The following is a 22442-nucleotide window of genomic DNA, read 5'->3' as shown; positions in this document are numbered from 1 at the left end:
GAGCCTTGTTTGTTCAGCTAATTCTGAGGCTAATGCATCAACACTGACGTCTGATACTCAGCAGGGATGACTAAAGACTCCTTGTGTCTCCTTATAGAAACCCATACACTCTCAACCCTGAGGAAACTAACAAATGCAATTAAGCTCGTCAGCACAGCCAAAGATCATAAAGCGCCTTCTGCCATGGCGTTCGGCGCGATGCGCGACAGAATGGCGGCGGTATAAGATGCAGTCAGATGGCTGATTAAAGCTACAACAACAACAACAACAACACAGGGATGAGTGATCACCGCTGGGGATTTATGCTTACAGGACATTATCCTGCATCTATTTCACCTGAGTGCCGCGGTGGCACTGCAGAGCCGGCAGTTTGAGTCACAGCTGTCAGTGAGAACCCCCCCCCCCGTGGAACAAGTCAGAGGAGCCTAAACGTATTCTGCACATCTTTATCATGTGTTTTACCACTCTTTTTCCTTTTTTATTATCATTACGTAGAATCCTGGAGCTAAAGTAACATTGTTAGCTTCCTCACAGGTGAGAGGAAAGAGGTGACGGTGACTTTTATTATCTTGATGCAGATTTGTCAGATGGAGATGGAGCACTGGCCAAAAGCAGCCCGTTATTGTGATGCAGCTGAATGTTAAGAGACAATTAAACTGGCGTCTGTCCGAGGCAGCAGTAGGCAGTGGGATAATAAGGCTTTGCTTCCTCATTCAGGGACAGACAGCTGAAAGCTGTTATATCTGGGCCGCCAGGAGTCATGGCTGGGAACAATCACGGGGCGGACACCATTAATGTTTGATAGCTGGGATATTGTGCGGCTCCATTCATATATGCAGAGAACGGTTGTGTTGGCAGTTAGATGGGTTTTGGTTGAATGGACGTGCGAGATGTGCTCATCCTGCGTTTCATCTGTCTGTCTGCCCGAGGAGAGATTGTCACTTTAGAGAAATTCAAATGATGTTTTCCTCTCGCCGCTATCAATATGCATTACATGAAGTGAACGTGGCGAGTACGAGACAGCCACTGTTATTTACTGTACGCCTCATGACTCATTTCTCTTTTGTCTCTTTTGACTTATAGATGCAATCAGGACAAAGAGGTTGAGTCTTTGTGCGCCGCCGAGCAACGTCTCCACGGAGGACAACGAGAAAGAAGCGGAGAGGAAGATGAAGACCAAGGACTATGATATGCCCGGTGTAAGTCATCTACATTCCAGTGTGCACAGATCTGTGTGAAATGTTTCTAAATTGACATATTACATATAAATAAAGCCCCAAATTGAATACAAAACAAAGTAAAAATGTTTGTATTGAATGGATATGGTCCTTTTATCCGGGTTGGTAAACATACAGCAACAAGTTATTATGTCTGTAGTGATAGATACATTTTTATGAAGCCAAACAACATCTAAATACCCGAGGTCACAAAAAAAGTATGGTATGTTTTGACTTAGATATGGAGCAGCCTTTCAAAAGTGAAGTTATTCTCTGTGTTATTTGCTGGAAAACAAAGCAATGCTCCAATGAATTTTGCAGGGGGGTTATTTTTTTTACTGTTTGATTTTCTTTGTTTTTCACATTCTTCATTCTTTATTCTTCACACCAGCATCGACTTAACGGTGCTCGTTTTGAGTTTCTGAAAGTGCTTCATATATCTGTATTTGAAGATGACTCTGCCTCTGTGACTGTGAACAGGAAAGAGCCCTGCGAGTGTGCACGTACTCGGGCAGCAGCAGCAGCAGCGACACCGAGACCGAACTGGAGGAAACCAGAAGCGCGCTGGGCTCGCCGCATAGGACCCTCGTCAACAGAACCAAGAAGAGCGACTCAGGTCTGAAATGAAATCTTTTTAAAATAAATACTTCATTTCTCCCCGTCCGTTTTTCTCTTTATTATTATCTTCTGCTGAAACAAATATATCTCTACTAACAGTCGACCAGAATGAGGAGACCCTGAAGAGGAGCAGCGTGGAGACGTCCTTGTCGATCATGGACTACTACCAACACGACATGTTCTCACATCTGGAGAAGGACAGCAGGAGGATCTCCCAGTACAACCTGTTGCATAAGGAGTCATCCCTCGACGGCAAAGCAGGAGACAGACTCAGCGTGAGTGTTAACCCGGCTCATTGTTTCCGACCCATCGGTTTTACTCTCAAAAGATGCTTTACTGCTACGCTGCTGATTCCGATCAAGCGTTTTATTGGCCATTACACCCTCCTATGAAATCCAGGAGGCGGCGCAGCCTGTGATATTTCTTGCTCACATATTCGAAGGCACTAAACATTCCGCTCATTTCTGCCCTGAAGTGCTTGTTTATTGTAAATAAGAAGGAAACTTTTATGCTTATATATTCAAGTTTTGTTTTCTCAGCTTGTCTCTTATTGATTGTTTCACCTCAATATACAATCTGAAGGAGATAATGCCCTGTGTTGATTGTTGGAGAATAAATCAGTTTCCTCATTTCATGGAACCCAATCGAGGCACTTTAAAATGACATAAAAAAAGCCAGACAGTTCCCAGGATGTGTGTGCGGGTAAAAAAAAAAAAAAAATAGCACCTGCCCTCAGTGAAACTCTTCCTTGGATTGAGACACACACTGTCGTAGGGGTTTGCATAATTTCCCCTTCCCTGCGGCAGAGGAGTGAAGATGAATAATTTGAATTTTTACCATTCCCGTGTGTCCGGTTTTCAGCAGGCCGACTTCTCACACGGTCGAAAGCGAGTCTTGTTGAGTTGCAATGTCAACTTCGAAAAATACGTCCTAAGGCGTGAGCGAAAATTCTCTCAACTCCGAGGGTTTTTTCTTTTTGGAGCCTTGGAATTGTTTGTAGATTTTCCTAGAGAGAGCAGGCACTAATTGCTTTCGATCGCGTCGCCCCCCTCTTGTGTCAGCGGGTATTTGCCTACAAGTATTTAACGCTGCTGAATGACAAATGAGGATCGGAGACCATGAAATGGCCTCCAGCCCGCATGGCCGAGCTCCAGGGGACAACCAAACACTACTCTCTTACGCTGCTGCTGCCCCAACACACAGCCTGACACAAAAATCCATATTCTGAAAAAAGTAAAAAATAAAAAAATCGTCTGACTCAACACAAGTTCAAAAAACAATCATGCATGACCGGTGGGAGAAAAACACTGAATTTATTCTTGTGTTCTTGATTCTTGACCTCTGGTGTAATCCTGGAATTTAACACCGAGATCAGATCTAAACTATATATAAAAAGATCTGCAGAAAATGACAAATTTGACCAGATGTCTGCGAGGAAGGGTGGAAGACCAGGGGTGAGTTAGCCAGGAAACACTGCTAAAGTGTCCTCGGGAAACACTTGAGCGAGACTGAATCCCTCTAAGCTCCCTGTTCGCCGTAGCTGTCTGGACCATCTGACCTCCTCAAGCAAAAAGATTCCATTTTATATGATTGGATGTGGCAGAGTGTCTGTTTAACAAAGCAAAGTTCAGCGCTCTCGCTTGGACAGGAAGCGGGGACTCGCGTGAGAGAGAGAGAGAGAGAGAGTTTGGCTTCTGATCCGACTGGCGGCGTGTCATCGGGCGACGCGGCGCCGTGCAACCAAAGCTGCGAGCACGACTCCGTTAACTGACGCGCAAGAGGCGGAACGCGACAAACGGAGCTCTGTTTGTCTCGTCCTTAAACCTGTCTGTCATTTAATTGGTTGCGGTAGGCCAGTTTGGGGGGGTGGGGGGAGTTAGGCTTTGCTTAAAGGGACTGCAGCAAATGTGAGAGGCCAAGAGATCAACTCCCACTACAACCACGTCTCCTGCCTGCCCTGTCAAAACATTAGCTGGAGCACGCAGGGGGTGGAACTCAGAACTGTACTGAAGAAAACAGTTATTTACACGTGGATACAGGGATTATATGATACCTTAATATCAAAAATATCACTTTATAAAACATAATTCACTATTACAGCTTTAACTGCCCAAATAAATGACCAGCTACAACAGTGAAAGAAGCTTCTATGTGGGGAATAAAATCCAATTATTTCATGCATATAAAATGATGTGGACACCCCCTGCCACTGTGCAGTTAACTGTCTCCCCCTGATAACGAACACTTACTGAAGCTATCTTTTATGCATGTTTCTATCTATAACTGGGGCCTAAACCTTCTTTTCTGCAAAGTAAGTGAAACAGTCTGCTAGTGCTGTCAGAATATATTTCAACCTGTCTTCAAATAGAAGTGGCGCACCTCCAGAGATGGGTGTCTGTATCTCAAACAATAATGAATAAAGAGCGTTGGTGCTGTATAATCAAGAGGAAGTTGAACTTAGCTTCAGGAAATGCTTGAATCACCCCTCTGTAGTGAGAGGCCTGTTCACTGTTTGTGAGGAAAAAAAAACTTTGAAGACGTTTGAACCGAAATGTCTCAGTAAGATTTCTGCATATTTATGAGTAAATATTTAAATGCAATAAGTACAAATACTTTCCTGCAAAGTTTGGTATTAATTTCAACAGTAACCTTGCTCCTGAAGCTGTGAACCAGCTGTAATGATGGATGAGTGGAGTTGAACCCATTTACCCTACATTATTCTTCTGAAAAAGACAATCCATCGGCGCGCGCGTCACCTCCTCACCCCTTCGCCGCTCGCGTCCATACCTGCGCGACCGCTTTCCCTTTTTTTGTCGCGTTTGACTTGGGAGACGTTGTCACCGGCCGCAGTTTGGGGAAGTTTTGTGGCTGGTAGCGGGCCTGTGTCAGAGCCCGGTGATTTAAGCGCCTTTAATAACCTTTCACAAACACTCAGGAGAGTGATGTAAAGCTCAGCGGCTCCCATCAGAGCCCTCACAGCCCATGCTGGCCTCCCATTCATCATCCTGACAGCACCTGACAGCCCTGCTAACGGCGGCCTCCGCCCCCTTTCTCCTTCTATCCTCTCCTTCCTCTGAGTCTCTCTTTCTCCCACGTGTCTTCTCTTGTCTTCCTTTCAGTTTTGCCTCTCTCTATTTCTGTCTGTCCTGTACAACTCTCTTCGGCTGCTCTTCTCAGTTGACTTCTCCTGCTTTTGTTCGAAACACTTTTCTTCTGTCCTTCCATTTGTTTGGCTTGAATTCCCTTCCCAAACGAACTTTTCTCATTTCTTCATTCCTTTCCTCCTCTTTCCGTCCTTTGTCTTTATGAAGGAGAAAGAAATTGCTGCAGGGGAATAACATTAAAACAAGCAAAGGCGTGAAGTTAGGGAGATTCCCAGGGTTTGTGTGACCCGGGTCCAACACCAGTCAACAACCAATCAGCATGCGCAGCATCTCCTCCGGCGCGGGAGGAGCTTGGTACCCTGAGCGATGATAGCAAGGCAAGGGAGCATTTCAGCTGTAATTTGAAACAGGGCCAGCGGATAATCAAAACTATAACAATATCAGTGTGCGAATAAATATCGGCAGCAGGAATATGCGCTCCTCTAGAGTTGCTGTCAGACTGATAGCATTGCTAGCCAGCGAGGCACAGGAGTCAGGCGGAATAGAAAGCAAGAAACTGCCATCGCTCATCCTCACGTCAAACATGACACATCAGCCTTAGTCGATGCAATATCACTGACACGACATGAGCGACGTTGTCTTGCAAATGACATTCAGACTCCGGACGACAATGAAAAGTAACAATGCGAGTTTTTCCAATTTCCCTCCCCCATGTCGATAGTGAGCAAACCTCCAGAAGACGCCTTGCTTTAGGAATTCACAGGTAATAGAACATAGTGTAGTCTGCATACTTTTAAACGCTTTACATGCAAAATCATTAAAAAGCAGTATTAATTAATTAACAAATTCTCACTGTTCTTCTTTATCGTGCCTCAGTTTGTGCTTAATGCAAACTTTTCTGTCCGAATCCGCCGAAACGATGTCATTAAGCGAAAGATAAAGCCCCAACACTGTTTAAGTTGTGCTTAAGATTTCAGTGCTGGTTGATAACGGCGCCACCTGTTGTTACCACGGTGACCAAGTGTGATCAAGCGTGGTTCTACACTCGCACACAGCAGCTACTTTGTGGTAACTACGCCAACAGCCGGTGTAGACTGTGCATTTACAGCACAGCAAACAGCTCTCTGTGGCTTCTCCTTCTTCTTCCATTACGGCATAAATTAAAAATGATCCGTGGAAGAAAAAAATGACCATGTAAAGTTTTGAAGATGCATTTTGTTTTGTTTTTTTTTTTGTTTGTTTGTTTATTTCTCGCTAAATTAATTGCATTTCCTGTTTCTCAAACAAAAGCCACGCTGTGTTTTGCGAGTTGAATGTTTTTAATGTGAGGCGGCAGTAATAGCTATTATCAGCGTAACAATGAGATGAAATTGCGCTGAAGTACAGTACATGCAAGGCTTCAGTCAGGCCATCTGAATCCAGGGGCGGAAAATGGCAGATTCCGCCACTAACAATAAGAAGAGGTAATCACACCGAATGGCTTTTGCAGAACTATGTATACAAGTCAAAAAACATCAAGGTAAAGACAGAAAAATACAGAACAGCAGGAGAAAAAGGGGAAAACATGTCTGGTTCAAGTCACAATAAAAATAAAAAAAAAAACCCTTTCAATAAGCTTTTATAGCGAGCAGGTCTGCTGAATTCAAGTTTAGACATCCCATTACTGACATGTGATGCAGAACCAATTGCCGATTTGGCCCCTCGTGTTTTCAAGTGGGAAGCTCTAGCCGAGACGTCTGCCCAAAGCTTCTGTTATGTGAGCGGGTTTGTGCAGGAGATCCTGCACCGGGGGAAAGCTTCGATCTGCTGGTAATTGTGTTCTTCCAAAATCAAATCCAATCAGCGATAACACAGCCGTTCCTCTTTCTTCTCCTCTTGTTTTTTCCCCGACCTAAAGGAGATATAGAGGGAGAAGGGTTTGGCTGAGAGAGTCAGGACCTAAAGACTGTTTTTCCCTGTCACACGGCTCTGGTAATCACTGATCCACATCACGTCACACTCTCTTTCATTCCTCCCCCCGAGGCCATAAAACAACAATTTTTTTTTTTTTTATGGCTGACAATGACATAAAAAGTAGTGATGGTATGAATAGCAGCGTGTGGATGTTAAGCTAAAAATTTAAACACGTCTAATCAGCATTCAACACCTGCTGCTTAATTTGGGCTCAACCCACCACACCTGCAAAAAAAACCCTTCATATCACATGTGAGCCAGATCTCACCTTTGGGCACATTTTCCTTCAGCGTTCTGTCTTCTTTACAAATTCATCACGACTGTGCCTGTTGAGTAAGGTCACAACGGTGCACATGGATCTGGCTTGATGGGATTTTAAGGATGTAAGGTTGATTCTGCATCAAAATACACCTTCGCGTTTTGATATGATTAGGTTGGGTTTTTTGGGGTTTAGCTTTTGAGCTCAACCTCTGAAGTTTTAAAGTGAATTAAATAATGCAAAGAAGAATTTTTCTATTATACTTGCACACAATTTGAAATAAATAATTGCTCAGTTTGATGGTGTTTGCACAGAGCTCGGACAAAGATTTCAATGTTTTTGAAAACTATTTTCTTTTCTTCTTATGAAAAACCTCAGTAAAGCATGAATTCTGTGCACTCATGAGACATTTTGCAAGACAGAGCTGTTTGAATTTTATTGTACAGTACCTACAGTTGTCACACTCGGCCCCCGTGGGCTAAGAGTCCCGCTGGTTTCATTCCAGCCCCCCCCACCAAAAAAAACGGAATCGTGCACACCTGGGGACAGCAGGTGAATGCAATTAGCAAGCCGGTAGGAGAGGAAACCAACAAAGCTTCAGGCGCATGAGGAACCAGGACTTAAAAAACAACTAGCACTGTTGTTTTTAGTCTCTGCAGCCTGACATACAGCAGGATGCAAAAACTCAATGTGGTCAGAGGGAATTGTGGAAAACGCAGAGAACGTGGCAGGTTGGGGGAAAAGCGTATTACAGCACATGCACACACATTTCTGGAAGGAACCAAACCTCACAGAGAATATTCTGACAGAAAGAACTAGACAGGTGTTTGCAGTCTGTTAAAAACTGGAAAGTCACAATTGCAGGCAGGTGCATCTACATAATTCACAAAGCCGCAACAGTTACTCATTTAGGTTGTTGAAATGATGCGAATACAATTTCTTCAAATTAAAGGGAGCCTTACAAAACAAGACACAAGAAATCTGTCGCTGGTCCTCGCAGTGAGACGTCATGCAGACAATATTTCCTGCCCATGACAGCATGTGTCCTGATGGAGGAATAAAGCTCGCATGGACCCGAACTTATAGAACCTACCTTCTGAATGTTGCATTTGGTCTTCCGGCATATTAGCATTTTGATCATGAGGTCAGCGACTTAAGAAAACTTGGCAACTTTTAGTATCAAAGAACGCTTGGGGGGGGGGGGGGGGGGTTCCATTAGCAACATGTAGAAGTTTTTACTGCTCAGACCTGTATTACCGATGCAGTCATGTTGATGTGTTCATGCTTCTTGTATGGAGTAGCTTAGGTCTGAGGGGAGATACACCCCGCAGCAAAACACTAAATGGTCCAGATTTTGAACGTCCCTTGAGGTTGCTTGAACCCTCCAGCTATTCCTCTGTGTACTTACCCCTGCAAAAAATACCTGTGCAGATAGCTGCTCTGCTCCAAGCCTGGAATTGCTGTTTACAGCCTCTGAGGAGGGGTGCTGATGCTGATCACAGTACATGAACCACAGTAACAAGCTCCCTGAAGTGCCCTTTTAAGGCATACAGTAGAAATCATGTAGAATTCTCAGAGAGCTGGTGCACCACAAACTATTTTTAAGGGTTCATGTGTGGTATTGTTTCATCAGCAGTGGCGTGGAATAATGTCAAGTGAAAAAAGAATGTTAACCAGGTCAGGGAGCCGTTTCATAGACCAACAATAAGACCTACATTGATGTCATTTTTCAATTTTAATACCGTCTAAACAGCCGCCACTCCTGAGCACATGTCATCAGTCTAGCAGTCGGTGCGTTCAGGCTGCAGCGTCCCCTGTTAGTTGAAGCAGCGTTAACAGACAGCAGCTTTCCCCTTGAGTAACACCTTCCTGATTATGCTAATCTGTAAAGCAGACTGTCACTTTCTGTACAAAAGAAAGAATGGCATCATGCAATGCAGTTAATATAACAGGGAGCGTGGGTGGGCCCAGGTGCCCAGAGATGCACATCTACCAACACCCAAGACAAACATTTGGTCCTTGAGTGTGATAAAAATCTCAATTTAGATCAGTGTCATGCTCTGAAGCGGTGTCAGTCTCATCGCTTTGCAGCTCAACACTGCAGACCAGATGAGTTACATGGAGCAATGTCAGACTCACTCCTCTGCTTGGCGTTTATTGTGTATCTGTCAAAGCAACGCAGAAGAGCGGAGAAAGGGGAAATGCTGTGTTTACAGTGCGGCGTTTAACATTCATCGAGATGCAGAAAATCATGTTGAATTTACATTCCGTGCTCTTTATTGATCTATGTTCCTTTTTTTTTTTTTTTCCTTTGCAGAAGGAGATGCCCCAGGAGAAAACACCCGTCAGCTCAAACCAGCCGGGCTCCCTCGACTTCTCCTTAGAGTCCCTGAACAAGCTGAATCACAGCAGCTCCAGCAGCGGCGGCGGCAGCGGTGGCGGCGGCCTCTACCCGGACATGGGCCGCCGAGGTGACGGCCATGTCGACGAGAAGAGCGCGGAGGACTGCTGCAAGGTGGACGAGCCCCCCTCCTCCAGCTTCTCCGGCAAGCCCGGGGCGGATCCGGTGGGCTCCCTGAGCGACTCGCTGTACGACAGCTTCTCCTCCTGCACCAGTCAGGGCTCCAATGACGTGTAGGGGCAGAGAGACAGGGGCAGCGGGGCTGCAGTGAAGGAAACCAGTCCGTGTCTTGAGTTCTGGTTTTTTCTTACAGCCACTCTGACATCTTGTCGCGCCCTTGGTCGTAACCTTTTCCTGCCTTTTTTTTGAGTTCTGTTCTTCTTCTCTTAATTCCACGCGTTGATTGGTTGGATGCTGACACACTAGGCCTGTGGAGTGGATTTTCACGCAGTCCGGTCTTGAAAGCAACTCATACTGGACTAACGTCTTCTTGACTACAGCCCTGCCCCCCATACGCCAGGAGCCCTGTCGTCCCTACACACAACACAAAGCACTTAGTGGAGCTGGAGACGAGGACGAAACCTCAACCCAAACATCAAACCGGGACTTTTAATAGTTTGGCTCTGGGTGCGGTGGACTGGACAGCAATACACACTGTTGTCTCATTGCGATTTGTCTTTTTTTTTCTCCCATGCTGGGGAACTTCTTATCATTGCACTGTAACAAATACTGTACAAAGTTTGTAAGGAGTGTAAAGTGAATTTATTAGCAGTGAGAAAGCAGGGCGTCCTTCTAGCGGCGGCACTGATGGGCAATATCGGCGTATACAGATGCTTCGATTGCATTCTTGTTGGCTAGGAAACTAGATTAAAAGCCAAGGGGTCATTTTATGTTTTGCTGCTAAGTACATTGCCCATCGAAGTTGCCCCTAAAAATTACCCATCCCACCCCATAATAATAAACCTGTTTCATCTTTGTCTGCTGGGGCAAAATTTTTATAAAAGGTATCACAACAGTTTCAGTTCATTTTAAATCATTTTCTGCCGATCTCGTGGTGAAAATGATCGCCGCTCAGCTAACAGTAGATTATCTCACGATGTCAGCTGAAAGCATATGTGTGTGTGTGTGTTTCTACGTGGTACACGAACTAATGTAATGCTGTTCCGGTGTGCGACGGATGCGCAGGTACAGCAAAACGACCAACCTTTTGGCTTGAACGCACGCAGTGTCATTGTTGGTAGCTCAGGGAACATACTGGACTAATGTAGATTGTACGACTTCAAATACAGCCATCAGGAAAACGCTGACGCAAACAAATAACACTCAGTAGTCTTTTCCTTTTTCTTTTTTTTTTTAAGTTCCTGATACAAAACTCCACAGTCCACACAGTCTAGTTTCTCCTCTCATGTAGCACAGCAAACCTGAACTCTCCAAACCTCAGTTTCCTTTCCTAGTTGTATATTATGTTGTATATAAAATTTGCTATAAGTTAATATCAGAATGGGCATTGCTGATTGATATATGCAAACGGGAAAAATAAACAAAAAAAAAGAAAAAAGAAAGATGTAAATTGTTTGCCAATCATTCAACCAAGGTTTTAAGTCTGCTGTTTGAAAATGGCATGTGTCTTTTGTTTATGGAGCTCATTAGGAGTTCTTGTTTTTTTTAAAAAAAGAAAAAAACTGTCTTTATTTTGATCAATAAGAGCTAATACTAAAATATTTTATCACTTTATTTTAAAGACATATTTGAACTTTAGGCTGATGTTATGCCAAATTTCTCTCTGGAATTTGACCAGCTGGTGCTAATCAACAGAGCCGACTGTGTTTCAATTTTTCTATGAAACTGTTAATATTGTATGAAGAGAGTCTGAAGAGGACTTGTGTATTTTTCTAGATGTCCAGTATTTATACCCACATTTTGTACTGTCAGACTGTAGTGTGATTGTCATGCTTCACCTCTCTCCTTAAATGTTCCTGGTTCCTTTGTAAAGAGAAATGGTTACCAGCAGTGTTACTTTGGTGATTATTATTAATATTATTGTTATTATTATTATTATTATTATTATTACTGTGTGCAATTTTGTCTGTTACACTAGACTTTAATGCTATATTTTATGTAACTATTTCCTAAATAAATATGAGAAACTATTTCCTATTTCAACCTGAGCTGCAAGGTGTGTGTGTGCGTGCGTGTTTTTATTTGTGCGTCTGTTTGAGTGACACAAGGAGGACATGCATACATGCATTAACGTGCGTCACTCAGGTGATTCATTCATATATTCACCGCCTCTGAATGTGGAAATAAAGGTTTGGAGAAAAGACATCCCGTGTAATCACCGCGTCCCACTCACAGTCTGTCCGCGGGGGGACCGAGGCTCAGAGCCGGCGACAGCCACAGCGCTCAGCCCGCTCGCTCGCTGCAGCTGAGGGATTAGTAGCCATTACTCCCTTGATGGGCAATTATGTGCTTATAAATAAACGCAATTAGTTCATGCACGCCCGGGCGACCTCTCTCTCTGCGTCACTCCGTATACATTCAATATATTGTATTGATCACAGCACGCACTGAAAAGCAGCAGCAGCAGATGTTAGATGGTAGAAGCCATGGTTCAGTGGCAACATTCTTCTGGTGTGTGTTTGTGTTTGTGATCTGAGGAGGAGTTTAGGTCAAAAAAAATAAAACTGCCTGTAGGGCTGAATAAGTCAAACGTTACAGACAATGACTCAGTGTAGCTGCCCATTCATCTGTTACAGAGACACAGGCGGCAGAAGAGGTTAATACAAAACAACAGTCACGGCTGTGGTGAGTACCACTGTACAGGAGCGATACTTTAAATAAATGAATCATGAAATGTGTTGTTCAGTACACAGCATCAAAAATATGACGTAAATACTTTACAGTTAATATTACAGAAACACCAAAAAACACAACTAATACATCTAAAACATTTTCAAAGAAAACCAATGTAAAGTTAATGAACGGGTTTCACTGTCACCATATGAGTGGTTGAAGTATACAAGTGGATTCTTGGGAAAATAAAAAAAGTAGCTGCCACAAACTTTAATCCTTTTAGAAAGATTTTGATGACAGTGTAAAGGTCAGTCACAGCTGCGCCCAAGCCTTTACATACAGATGTTATTGGTGCAGTTATTAGCAACAGGAGTCCAGAAATAGCCATAAACCCACTACATGAAGTGCTAAAAGCCTCCACAGGAACATTATCATCATTTGTTTGGCATCAGTGCATGAAGACAAACTGCTGTGGGTCCCCCGGTCACGTGGTCCGCTGTATGATTTCTGCGCTCAGGCTCCTTCTCCAGTTGCGCTGGAGCTCATCCCTCTCACTTGACGGAGCTTCTCTTTTTTTTTTTTTTTTGGTCTTACCTCAGCGCAGCCGAGAGGATGAGCGGATCCGTGTCCGGGGTTCCTCCGCGGCGGTGCGTCCTCCATGCCTCCGTGTCTGAACGAGCCCGTTTGGTCTGATGTTTCCCTTCCGAGCGTCATTTGGGAGAGAATGCGTCTTCTGGTTTTTGCGACTTTACTCGGAGTCCTTCTCGACGCAGGTAGGTGCAAGTTGGGGAGGATGACTGCAGCCCCGCGTCAGTCAGTGTGTGATGGCACAGTCTGGAGTCTGGATGAGACAAAAACAAGCTTATACTGCGTTATGTGCTGAAGAAATACCTCCTTTCTATTCACATTCGTGCGCAACAGCGCTGAAATGCCAATGCGCAAAAATGGTTTTGATTATGTGCCTGTACTGCATCGATGGAACAAATATAATAAACGATGCCAGCTTAAATACACTGTTCCAAAGTGTTTACAAATTTATTTTGATGCCTTCACATTTAGAAAACAGAACTATTGCCTGTTTTCTCTGCATGTCTGTGCCTGAGATCAGATGTACAGATCTGAACACAAAGCAGACATTTACTGCTTGGTTTTACGCAGCTATACACTTGGGGAAACTTAAGGAATATGGAGAAAAGAACAGGCAGCGATTGGCAGTCATGTTGCGTTTTTGGTGATTTTACGCGTTTTTACGCGCTGAAAGGAGCAGCGTGCCGGAGTCCTCTGCGCTGCTTTGGCACAGAGGGAGATAACATGCAAAGCCAGTATAACACCCTTAAAGTGTTAATAGCCTACTCGTATTTATCAGCTGCCCATTAGCTTTTTTCTGTCTATTTCTCAGTTGAGGGATCTTTATTCGTGATGCTTTCTGCTCTGTCTGAAGTGGCTGGCGCTAATGTTAAGAAATGGGATTGTGTTTCCAGAGCTGCTCCTGCACCTGTGTCTGATTTTCTTTTCACTATTATTTTCTTTTGAGGTCCCTATAGTGATTATAGTCAACGGGACTGTGATCAGTAGATATTGCTTTTGCAATTGTTCTGCACCTGGGTGCAAAATGTGGCAAAGGATTCAGTTTATTTTTCCTATCAGCTCCTGTTTTCTGTCATGGAACCAAGAAATAGATTTAGAGCAATTTTCTAAAAGTGATAAGCTGAGCTCAGGCGCTGGGTTTTTCCCTCCAGCATGACCAAAAATGAGTTCCTTGGTTTCACGAGTCTCCCTCCAGATGATGGATGGAAGTTTCAGGCATTTGCTTGGTTTAAAGTAATTAAGCTGGGGTTGTGATGTTATATGTGGACCTTTATCAGTTGTGTGTGATGGCGCTGTTGGAGTTGAGATTAATGATTGGTGCCATTTCAATAATTACACCAGTAATATCTGCCAGTGGGGATGAATAGCCTGTGTGGGATACTAGAGAGAGAAAGGGCAGGCATGTCCTCTGAATGCGATGCTGGATATCTTATTAAAAAATTAAGTGAACCTGACAGGTAGAATTCAACACTGACATATGTAATTAAAAAAAGAACTGTTGTGAGCTAATATAGTGTTGAAATTTTCATTTTCTCTTTTCTTCCTGCAAAGAATCATTCAGAGGTTCAATAAAAAATGGACAGACTTCACCTTTACCAATGTGCACCCAGTGAAAATACATCATTTGGGTTTTTCACAGCAAAAAAAATGATCTGCAGAAATTATTCCCAAGGCTATAAACCATTTGATTTCCATTTCCCCAGCTGTAACAGTCACACGAATGGCTCTAAAATGTCAATATTAACCAACAGCGACAGCATAACACTGACTCTTTTGCACGTTTTCCAGTCTAGATGTTGTATCTTGATTTCTGCAGATGTCTTGCTCCTTCGTCAGGGCACATGTGCACAATAGATACTCAGAATCGCCATGAAGCTTTAGGTAATAAGAAAAGCTCTTCTCTGCAGCTTTAAAAGCTTCAGATGAAATTTACAAAAGCTGCAAAAAGCGCTGTACTTTATCTTTATGAGAAGACATTGTTGCAGTGAGGCACTCACATTTTTTACCACTTCAGGAGATGAGGATACACGCAAGTACCTCTGCACTGACAGAGTACATCAAGTCTCTCGTCTGCCTGTTTGCATTGGAAATGGAGCTTTATCACCTATATAAATACATAGGTTAAAGGGGAGTTTAAAGAGACCACTCTGTGCTTCCATGATGCGTGTTTTATAGCTTATTCTCACCTCACGGTGTTGATCTATAACCTCTCTGTTGACACTCAAGACACAGGCAATAAAAGAGCTGAGAAACACCAAAACTCAGACTTGGTTAAAGACTTGCTCATATGCCCTTCTGCTAGTAATTTCACATCAATGTACAGAGGAAAGGGAAGGTGAAACTGCACTCTCGTGTAGCGCCATTAGCCTTGTTTGAGGCTGAAACACCATCAAAGGCACTCAGACAACAGAAGAATCTATAAAAGCGGCTGCTGCTCGACTCGAAGAAAACACAGAGAAGATAAGAAATGTTCAGAAAAATATGTTGAGTAAGAATAATGTGACCAGCTGTTGTTAATACACTCAATATGCTCCCAAAGAAGAATGATGTCATGAAAGGACAGCAGGGAGAAAACAGGAAATAGATGTTGCAGATCTAGTGCAGAGGAAAGCAAGAATGTTGAATGCATTTTAATATTAATATAAAAATAACCAGAAATTCACCCTCATCTCAAAGGTGTGGGTCTTAGTGAGGTAGCTCTGGAGGCTTTTGCCCTGGTTGAAGGCCAGAGTTTAGAGAAGTTAGTTTTGAAGCAGTGGAATGATTTTCTTACCTCAAACTGCATTATTTACAATACAATATTCTCATAGACAGACTATATAAATGTGTGGGCCTCTCTGGCACTGTTCTTCAGTGGTTTACCTCTTACCTCACAGGTAGAGATGTTTTTTGATTTTGTTTTTTTGCCCTCGATGAACCCAGGAAATATAAGATCAACTGTGGTGTACCACAAGGCTCGATCCTGGGTCCAGGGGATTATCTGTCTATCAAAACAATTCCATAGGGAAAACACTATAAAAAACAGCAGTGAGTGTATATCTTGCCATTGTGTTCCTCCTCCGTGGTGCAGGAGATGCCCTTCAGATCCAGTGTTACCAGTGTGAGGAGATGAAGCACAATGACTGCTCCACGCCAGAGTACATCGTCAACTGCACCGTCAACGTGCAGGACATGTGCCAGAAGGAGGTGCTGGTCAAACCTGATGGTAAGCGACAGTGTGCTGTATAATGTGAATCTTCTTATTTAAAGTGTAAATGCTGCAGGGTTGGTCTGGTGTGAAGGTTGGTACACAGGGAGAGAAGGTTGCTGCACCTCTGTTTGTCCTTGGGTTTTTCATTGAAGGGTAATATTTTGTAAGTGGCTGTCCTTTATTTGACTTTTGAGCCATGGCAGCTATTACTGTTCATGCTAACCCCCTTGCTTTACTGAAGTTTATTTCAAATAACACTTTCTGCTGCTGGAATGTGAAGCACACAGCCCGGTGTGTTTGTTCGTCTGTTTGATGGCTCAAAAACAGATTCCAATATATCTTTATGCCGAGTGCAAGTGTTTCCGCTTTCCCATCATTTTCCATTGCAAAACGAAACAGGAAGGACATGATTAGTAAAGTAAAAGCATGACAAAAAGATCATGTACACACATAAATCTGACACATACATCCCATGATTGTCAATCGTGCCGAATGTATTATAGAGCTGATATGGATCTTTCCATCTTTCTTCATTCTCTATCATTAAAATACAGATTTAGAGGATTATGCATCCTTAGTGGGAGTATATTCTTTCAAGGTTTTCATATTCTTTGATGGGATCCAGGACAGACTCAGCGAAGATTGATAGTTGAGGCTGCGAGTCCACAGGCTAGGCCAGCCGAAGGTATCCAAGTAGAAAGCTAGTGTTTTTATTTGTCTGTGGACGAAAAGTGACCGTCTGGGAATTGCAGAGGCAGCTGACCTCCGAGCATTAGGTTTTATATCTTTAACATTTAGATGAGGGGTATTCAACATTATTAAGTCCACTAAGCATCCGCAATTTTCTAGATAAATGGACAGACAATTAATATTAAATACTGATGTCTCAACTGGGAAGAGCTGAGACGCAGTCGTAAACAAGAATGTCTGGAAAACAGCAAAATATCTCACTTTTAAAAAGATTTTTAGCTACGAGGTGACATTTATTGTCAAGTCATGCAAGCACAGTCTATAAACTACAGTGATGGTGATGTTTGCACCTGTTTTTCCCCCTTTTATCTCTTATGAGTCAAAAAAAAACTGAACTCCTCACCAAGGAAACCCAACTATCCCTTTTTTTGTCTCCCTCCTCATACTGTATGTCTAACTTACTAACCCAGCAGAAAAGACTGACTAGGTCAAAACAATCTCCTGTGATTTTCAGCGTAACAGACGTCGTTATCTGTTATTTTTGTTCCTTTGCCCAGTTTCAAAGACAGAGAGAGAGGCATCGATTGTTGTGTGGATAGACTCCACAAAGCATCTTGCACTGTATAACGCACCATTTGCCCCCCCCCCCCTTGCAAAACATAGGCTACACATTATAAACCTCCACGGACAAATGTAAATCCATGGATTGTTTTTATGTTCCTGCTCATTTTCATATGAAGCAATTTGGTGTCGTGTTGACGTTGTTCCAAAAGAAAATACACCATCTCACTGAACCACTTCGTTCAGCTCATTATTCAAGGAGGAGATTTCCTTCAGCCGCCACTGACACGACATTAGATTAGTCTTGCTCTGTGTTACAGGAAATAAAATGGTGCAGTCTGTAGGGCGTCGAATCGACTGTTTCCTTTCGAGTTTAGAGGAAACTGTCTTTTTTTTTTTTACTAAAACAATAAAACACCAGTAGCCAGTTTGTCAAGGTGACCACTTAACATACGGATGAAGCATGTGGCCTGATGCTCGGACAAACGATTTTGTAATTGGACGCCTGTGACACTAGTATTGTGATGATGTTCTGATATTGAACCTGCTGCACTTAAGGTTTTATGCCTTGCCTTGACAGGGTAGCAGAGCGCTGATGCTTTTTGTACGCTTGTATAACACAAACACAAAGACTATCATAGAGGAAAATATTCAGTTGTATGGATTTCTCCTCCTTTGTCAAATAAAAGCATTTCCACATAATGGAACATTCTGCCCCGCAGAGATTGAATTTATCTGAATTAGATTTCATCAAAACTTTTTTCTTTTCCAGTAAGAGGACATTTAGTTTGCAGACAAAAGAAAAACACAAGATAAACACCACAACAGCACTGCTACAAAAACTCAGAAACACTCGATAAGAGAGTCCACGCCTCTGGAGTGCAATAAAGAAGAATATGAGTTTGTTTTCCTTCATACAAGCATACAAATTGTAGTAACATACAGCACACTGACAAGCATCAGTTAATAAGAGAAGACAGAAAGTCAATCGCTCTGTAACCCGAAAGAGCAATAAAATGCTGCAGCATCCCAAAACACTGCTCTCTTATACGTTACATCTTCAATCTAAGCAATCTAATTACAGCGGGGAAGAATGAATCAGGGCCTCTCTCAGTCTGATGTTATATTTTGCAACATGACAGTTCTTCCTGTTTGCAGGAATACATTATCGAAAGTCCTGTGCCTCCTCCGGGGCTTGCCTCATCGCCTCCTCTGGCTACCAGCAGTTCTGCACCGGGAGGCTGAACTCGGTCTGCATCTCCTGCTGCAACACCCCGCTGTGCAACGGGCCCAAGAGGAAGAGGCCCGTCCCCTCGGCGGCGACGCCAAACCTGCAGACCGACCGGCCTCTTCGTTTCCTCCTGACCTTTCTCCTGCTGCCGCCGACGCTCTTCCCGCTGACGTAGACGGCCCCCGCCGTCATTCTGCTGTACAGTTTGATTCATCTTTAGTTCAAACCATAGAAGAGAAAAGAAAACCTCACTTTCTTAGCTTTTTGATTTCGGTTCATCAGGGTTTTCAGTCAGAACTAAATTAAAGGCTTGTGAACTGAAATCAAAAGACAAAGTTTTGGCAACCTGTAAAGGTCAAATCATATTAGTTTCTCCTTGCAACATTGCTGCAACAGTTTATTGTTTCAACATGACCCACATGCACAAAGGCAGGTCCATAAACCCCCAAATCTGGTGGGTTAGCATTATAGCCTTTTAAAGACTGAGTGAACACATAACCTGTCCTTTTTTTTTGTTGTTGTTGTCATAGGTTCACCCTGGAGCCTGGACCTGCACTCACTGACTGCGATACACTGAAGGAGCGGACTCGGAACACCACACTTGCTTTGTATCTTTCCCAGCATCACGAGAAAAACAGTGAATCAGATCGATGTAACACCGTAACCGCTGAGAATGACACTGCTGAACCGGAGGCTGGAGACATACCGAGCCATCTGAATGTATCGCCCCTGTTGTCAGAGAGAGGACCGTCCAGTCTGCCGCGAGACATCTCTCAATTTCTTTGCTTTTTGTGAAGTGGAGCGTTTTGTAAAGAAGCTGCTCTGAAGTTATTTTCTGGTTATTACATGCTGTAAAAGGACGCAGGTAGAGCTCAATGTAGAAAATAATATTTTGAAGCTTTTGTTTTGTGGGCGTTATTTGATCTATGGTTTGATACAGCACTGTTGGTTTTATTTCTTGGTGATGCTGTTGCTGTTATTGCTCAGATTTTTCTTATTTCAATTTGATTACAACAGAACTGACCCTAGGAACCCCAACTGTACTTACCTTCTTCTTCTTCTTCTTCTTCTTCTTCTTCTTCGTATGTTATGATGAGGATGGCACTTTGAGGTTTCTGAGATCTCTTGCAGCACACCATCCTGCCATATATATATGCATATTTCCCACTGCCGTACAGTATTGATTGACACTTTGCTACAGTGAATATGAAGGATGCTTAAATGGTTTCTGTGTTTTTGCTTATTCGCCCTTGTTCATAAAACTGGTTTGAGTTAATTCGGCCACATTAAGAGGCTCTGTAGAAATATTAAAGAGACATTAATATTCCTTATAGTACTTTGTGAAATGAGCTATTGAACTGTCTTACACAGAAACACCTGCTACAGTGAATTATAAAGTTTAATATAGTTCAGTATAAGAACAAGCTATAAGCACAATTAAATTCTCTTCAGGGTGATTTCAGCCATATTTCCCTTTAACTTTATATAACTTAAGACAGTTAAATATATGCCCAAATCAAAGCAATTGATGCATGTAGCCACTGCTTTAGACCAAATACTGTATTTATAATCCACGCCACTGAAAACTAATTTCACTTATGGATCGTATTTCCATGTTCAGGTGGGCATTAGGAAATTTATGCCGCTAAATTATTTATTTGCCTATTTATTTGTATCATGAAGTTTTATTTTACTGCTTCCATTATTGTTTTTCAGTCTGTACAGTATTATATTTATACGTAGTGACAACAGCAACATTGTCTCATGGTATTTCAATGCCACAAATGAAGGTCTGATTAAAAGGTCAAGGGCAGATCAAGCAGAAAATCGCACCCGAGGCCCTGTCCTGATGATTTCACTCAGATTATTGACTTCACATTATCATGATGTTTTCATATGAAAAAGAATATATTGACCGAGATTCTAAAAACTTATTGAAGGGAAATCTGGAAGCGAAGACAGACAGAGATGGACCATCTGATTAACGTTCATGGCAGTGTTTTTGACCGGTCTTCTGTGAAGAGTGACGCTGTAATCTGCTGATATGTGATGTAAATAAATGTCGCAGAAAAATGGACCCGTCATGTTTTCAGTCAGTAACGAGATTTGTTGTGTTTTACAGCTCTGTAATTTTCTAATTATGTCCAGGAAAGTTGATTTGAAAGGAAGCTGTAATTTGGGAGGAGACTGAGTTCTAGCACAGGAACAGTATTTGATTTAATTTTACTTGCAGCAATGGGACCCTCCCTGATTGAGTTGACCAAACATGGGATATTGCAATGTCTACACCTTTTTCTTCAAGATAAAACCAAGCAAGTAAAGCCACATACAGCTTAGCATTAGAATTCACCTCACCTCAGCATTAATACATGAGTTTTGGGGGGCTTTGAAGGGGGTGGGGGTGGGGGGGCAACTTTATATGACTCTCTGGGAAATGAAATCCTCCATCGCTGGTGGTCTCTGGGAGGTTATTTGGGCCTAAATGCTTTCTCCATGTCTTTAACCTTCACACAGCCGCGCTGAGGACGGCGTGGAACGGGGAGTTTTATTGAATTAGCCACACTTTAGCAACGCTACCATCACTCAATTATTCATCTATTGATTATTTTGTGCATTGTGCCTCCTCTGTGGTTTTGAAAGTGAGTATGCACATACATTTGCTGTGTTCATTTCCCCAACTTTTAGCTTCCCGTGTGCTATGATGTATGCATTATTGAGTCCAAGGTCTCGCTGTGCAGGTGCATGCTGTGTGCATTTTAAGTTGCTGAAATGCTGTCACCGCCAGGCTGCACTGAAACCTGATAAAAAGCCTTATATGAAACAGGAGATTAAGGTTTTGTCAGAATGAGCCGAGAGTTCAGATTAGATATAATCCATTCTGTATTACACCCATTTTACAATAGCTGCTGGGCCCAGCAAAAACACACATACACAGCATGTAAAATACCCTGTTAGCTGCTTATCTGGTGCGCTAGTACTGCACGTGGAATTATTCCAAACGATCTTAGAGAGAGAAGCAGAATTTAAAAGTCCAGTTGTGTCTATGGTGAGTGTCACCCGGTGCAGATGATTGATTTGTAAGTGCCACAATAGTGTTTCCAAGTAACCATTTTCAATTATTTGCCTAGCAATGCAGCGGTGCATTGTTAGAGACACAATAGAGCAGCTCCCACCGGATGAAACTTGCAGTCAGCAGTGACATTTACAGTCTTTGTGCAACAGATAAATCATTAACACAGTGATATCTGATGACTTTGGTGTTGTTAAAATGATGTTAAGGGCCGGTTGTATCTCAGTTACGTATAGTTTAAACTCTGCGGCCTATTAGCAGCAAAAGCATCCTGCAGTGTGAGGGTGAGCCTGCATGACAGAGCATCATTAATAGGACTCAACACAGAGATGGAGGTGGTGGAGGTGGTGGTGGAAGGAGTCAGGACTGAGAGGGGAAGTGCTGAATGAAGATCTCCCGGGGTTAAGAAGCAGCAAAAACAGGAGATTATTAAAAATAATAAGGCCCACCTCTGCCTCGCTCTAATGACGCGCATGCAAACGCACTCATATCAGGGCTCTGGCAGTGGAAATACTTCAGTTGATGAGGGACCTCAACTCATCTACTTTGTTTACTGTGTCGGCAAAGTGTATCGGAAATGAGGGGGAAATTATCTATTCTGCTGTGGGAGGTGAATTGTGTCAGGTACAGGACTAACAGAGGACAGAGGAGATCACTGCTCCCTTCAGACCGGCTGTATAGATACTGCACATTGTGTAAGTTAAAGTGAATCAGACCCATCCCTCTTAAATGGATCTAATCTCATTTATTTTTTCTAATTATTATTC

At 42.9% G+C, this 22442-nt stretch overlaps 2 protein-coding genes across 6 annotated transcripts in view; both read left to right on the top strand.

Annotated features, from left to right (window-relative positions):
- Nucleotides 1–11720, top strand: part of LOC130165303 (nck-associated protein 5-like) — a 126045-nt gene extending 114325 nt beyond the window's left edge. For all 5 annotated transcript variants that reach the window (XM_056370452.1, XM_056370453.1, XM_056370454.1 and 2 more), the window contains 4 exons: nt 1084–1199; nt 1698–1833; nt 1935–2110; nt 9469–11720. In XM_056370452.1, coding sequence (XP_056226427.1) covers nt 1084–1199; nt 1698–1833; nt 1935–2110; nt 9469–9789 — 749 coding nt within the window. In that variant the 3' untranslated portion in view covers nt 9790–11720. The remainder of the gene's footprint in view (nt 1–1083; nt 1200–1697; nt 1834–1934; nt 2111–9468) is intronic.
- A 1052-nt stretch (nt 11721–12772) lies between these two features.
- LOC130165153 (ly6/PLAUR domain-containing protein 1-like) lies at nt 12773–20682 on the top strand. The gene is made up of 4 exons (XM_056370139.1): nt 12773–13118; nt 16004–16138; nt 18533–18803; nt 19136–20682. Exons 1-3 carry the CDS (start codon nt 13004–13006, stop codon nt 18778–18780), a joined length of 498 nt encoding a protein of 165 aa, XP_056226114.1. The 5' UTR covers nt 12773–13003; the 3' UTR covers nt 18781–18803; nt 19136–20682.
- Nucleotides 20683–22442: the final 1760 nt, after the last annotated feature.

This window comes from Seriola aureovittata, chromosome 24 (genome assembly GCF_021018895.1).
Source record: "Seriola aureovittata isolate HTS-2021-v1 ecotype China chromosome 24, ASM2101889v1, whole genome shotgun sequence".
Classification (NCBI taxonomy): domain Eukaryota; kingdom Metazoa; phylum Chordata; class Actinopteri; order Carangiformes; family Carangidae; genus Seriola; species Seriola aureovittata.
Note: the sequence above shows the minus strand (reverse complement) of the source record. Positions and strands in the feature narration are given on the sequence as shown.

Coding starts and splice junctions, on each gene's coding strand:
- LOC130165153 (XM_056370139.1), top strand. CDS start 13,004: ATGCCTCCGTGTCTGAACGAGCCCGTTTGGTCTGATGTTTCCCTTCCG. Junction 13,119..16,003: donor CGGAGTCCTTCTCGACGCAG/GTAGGTGCAAGT, acceptor TCCGTGGTGCAG/GAGATGCCCTTCAGATCCAG. Junction 16,139..18,532: donor GGTGCTGGTCAAACCTGATG/GTAAGCGACAGT, acceptor TCCTGTTTGCAG/GAATACATTATCGAAAGTCC.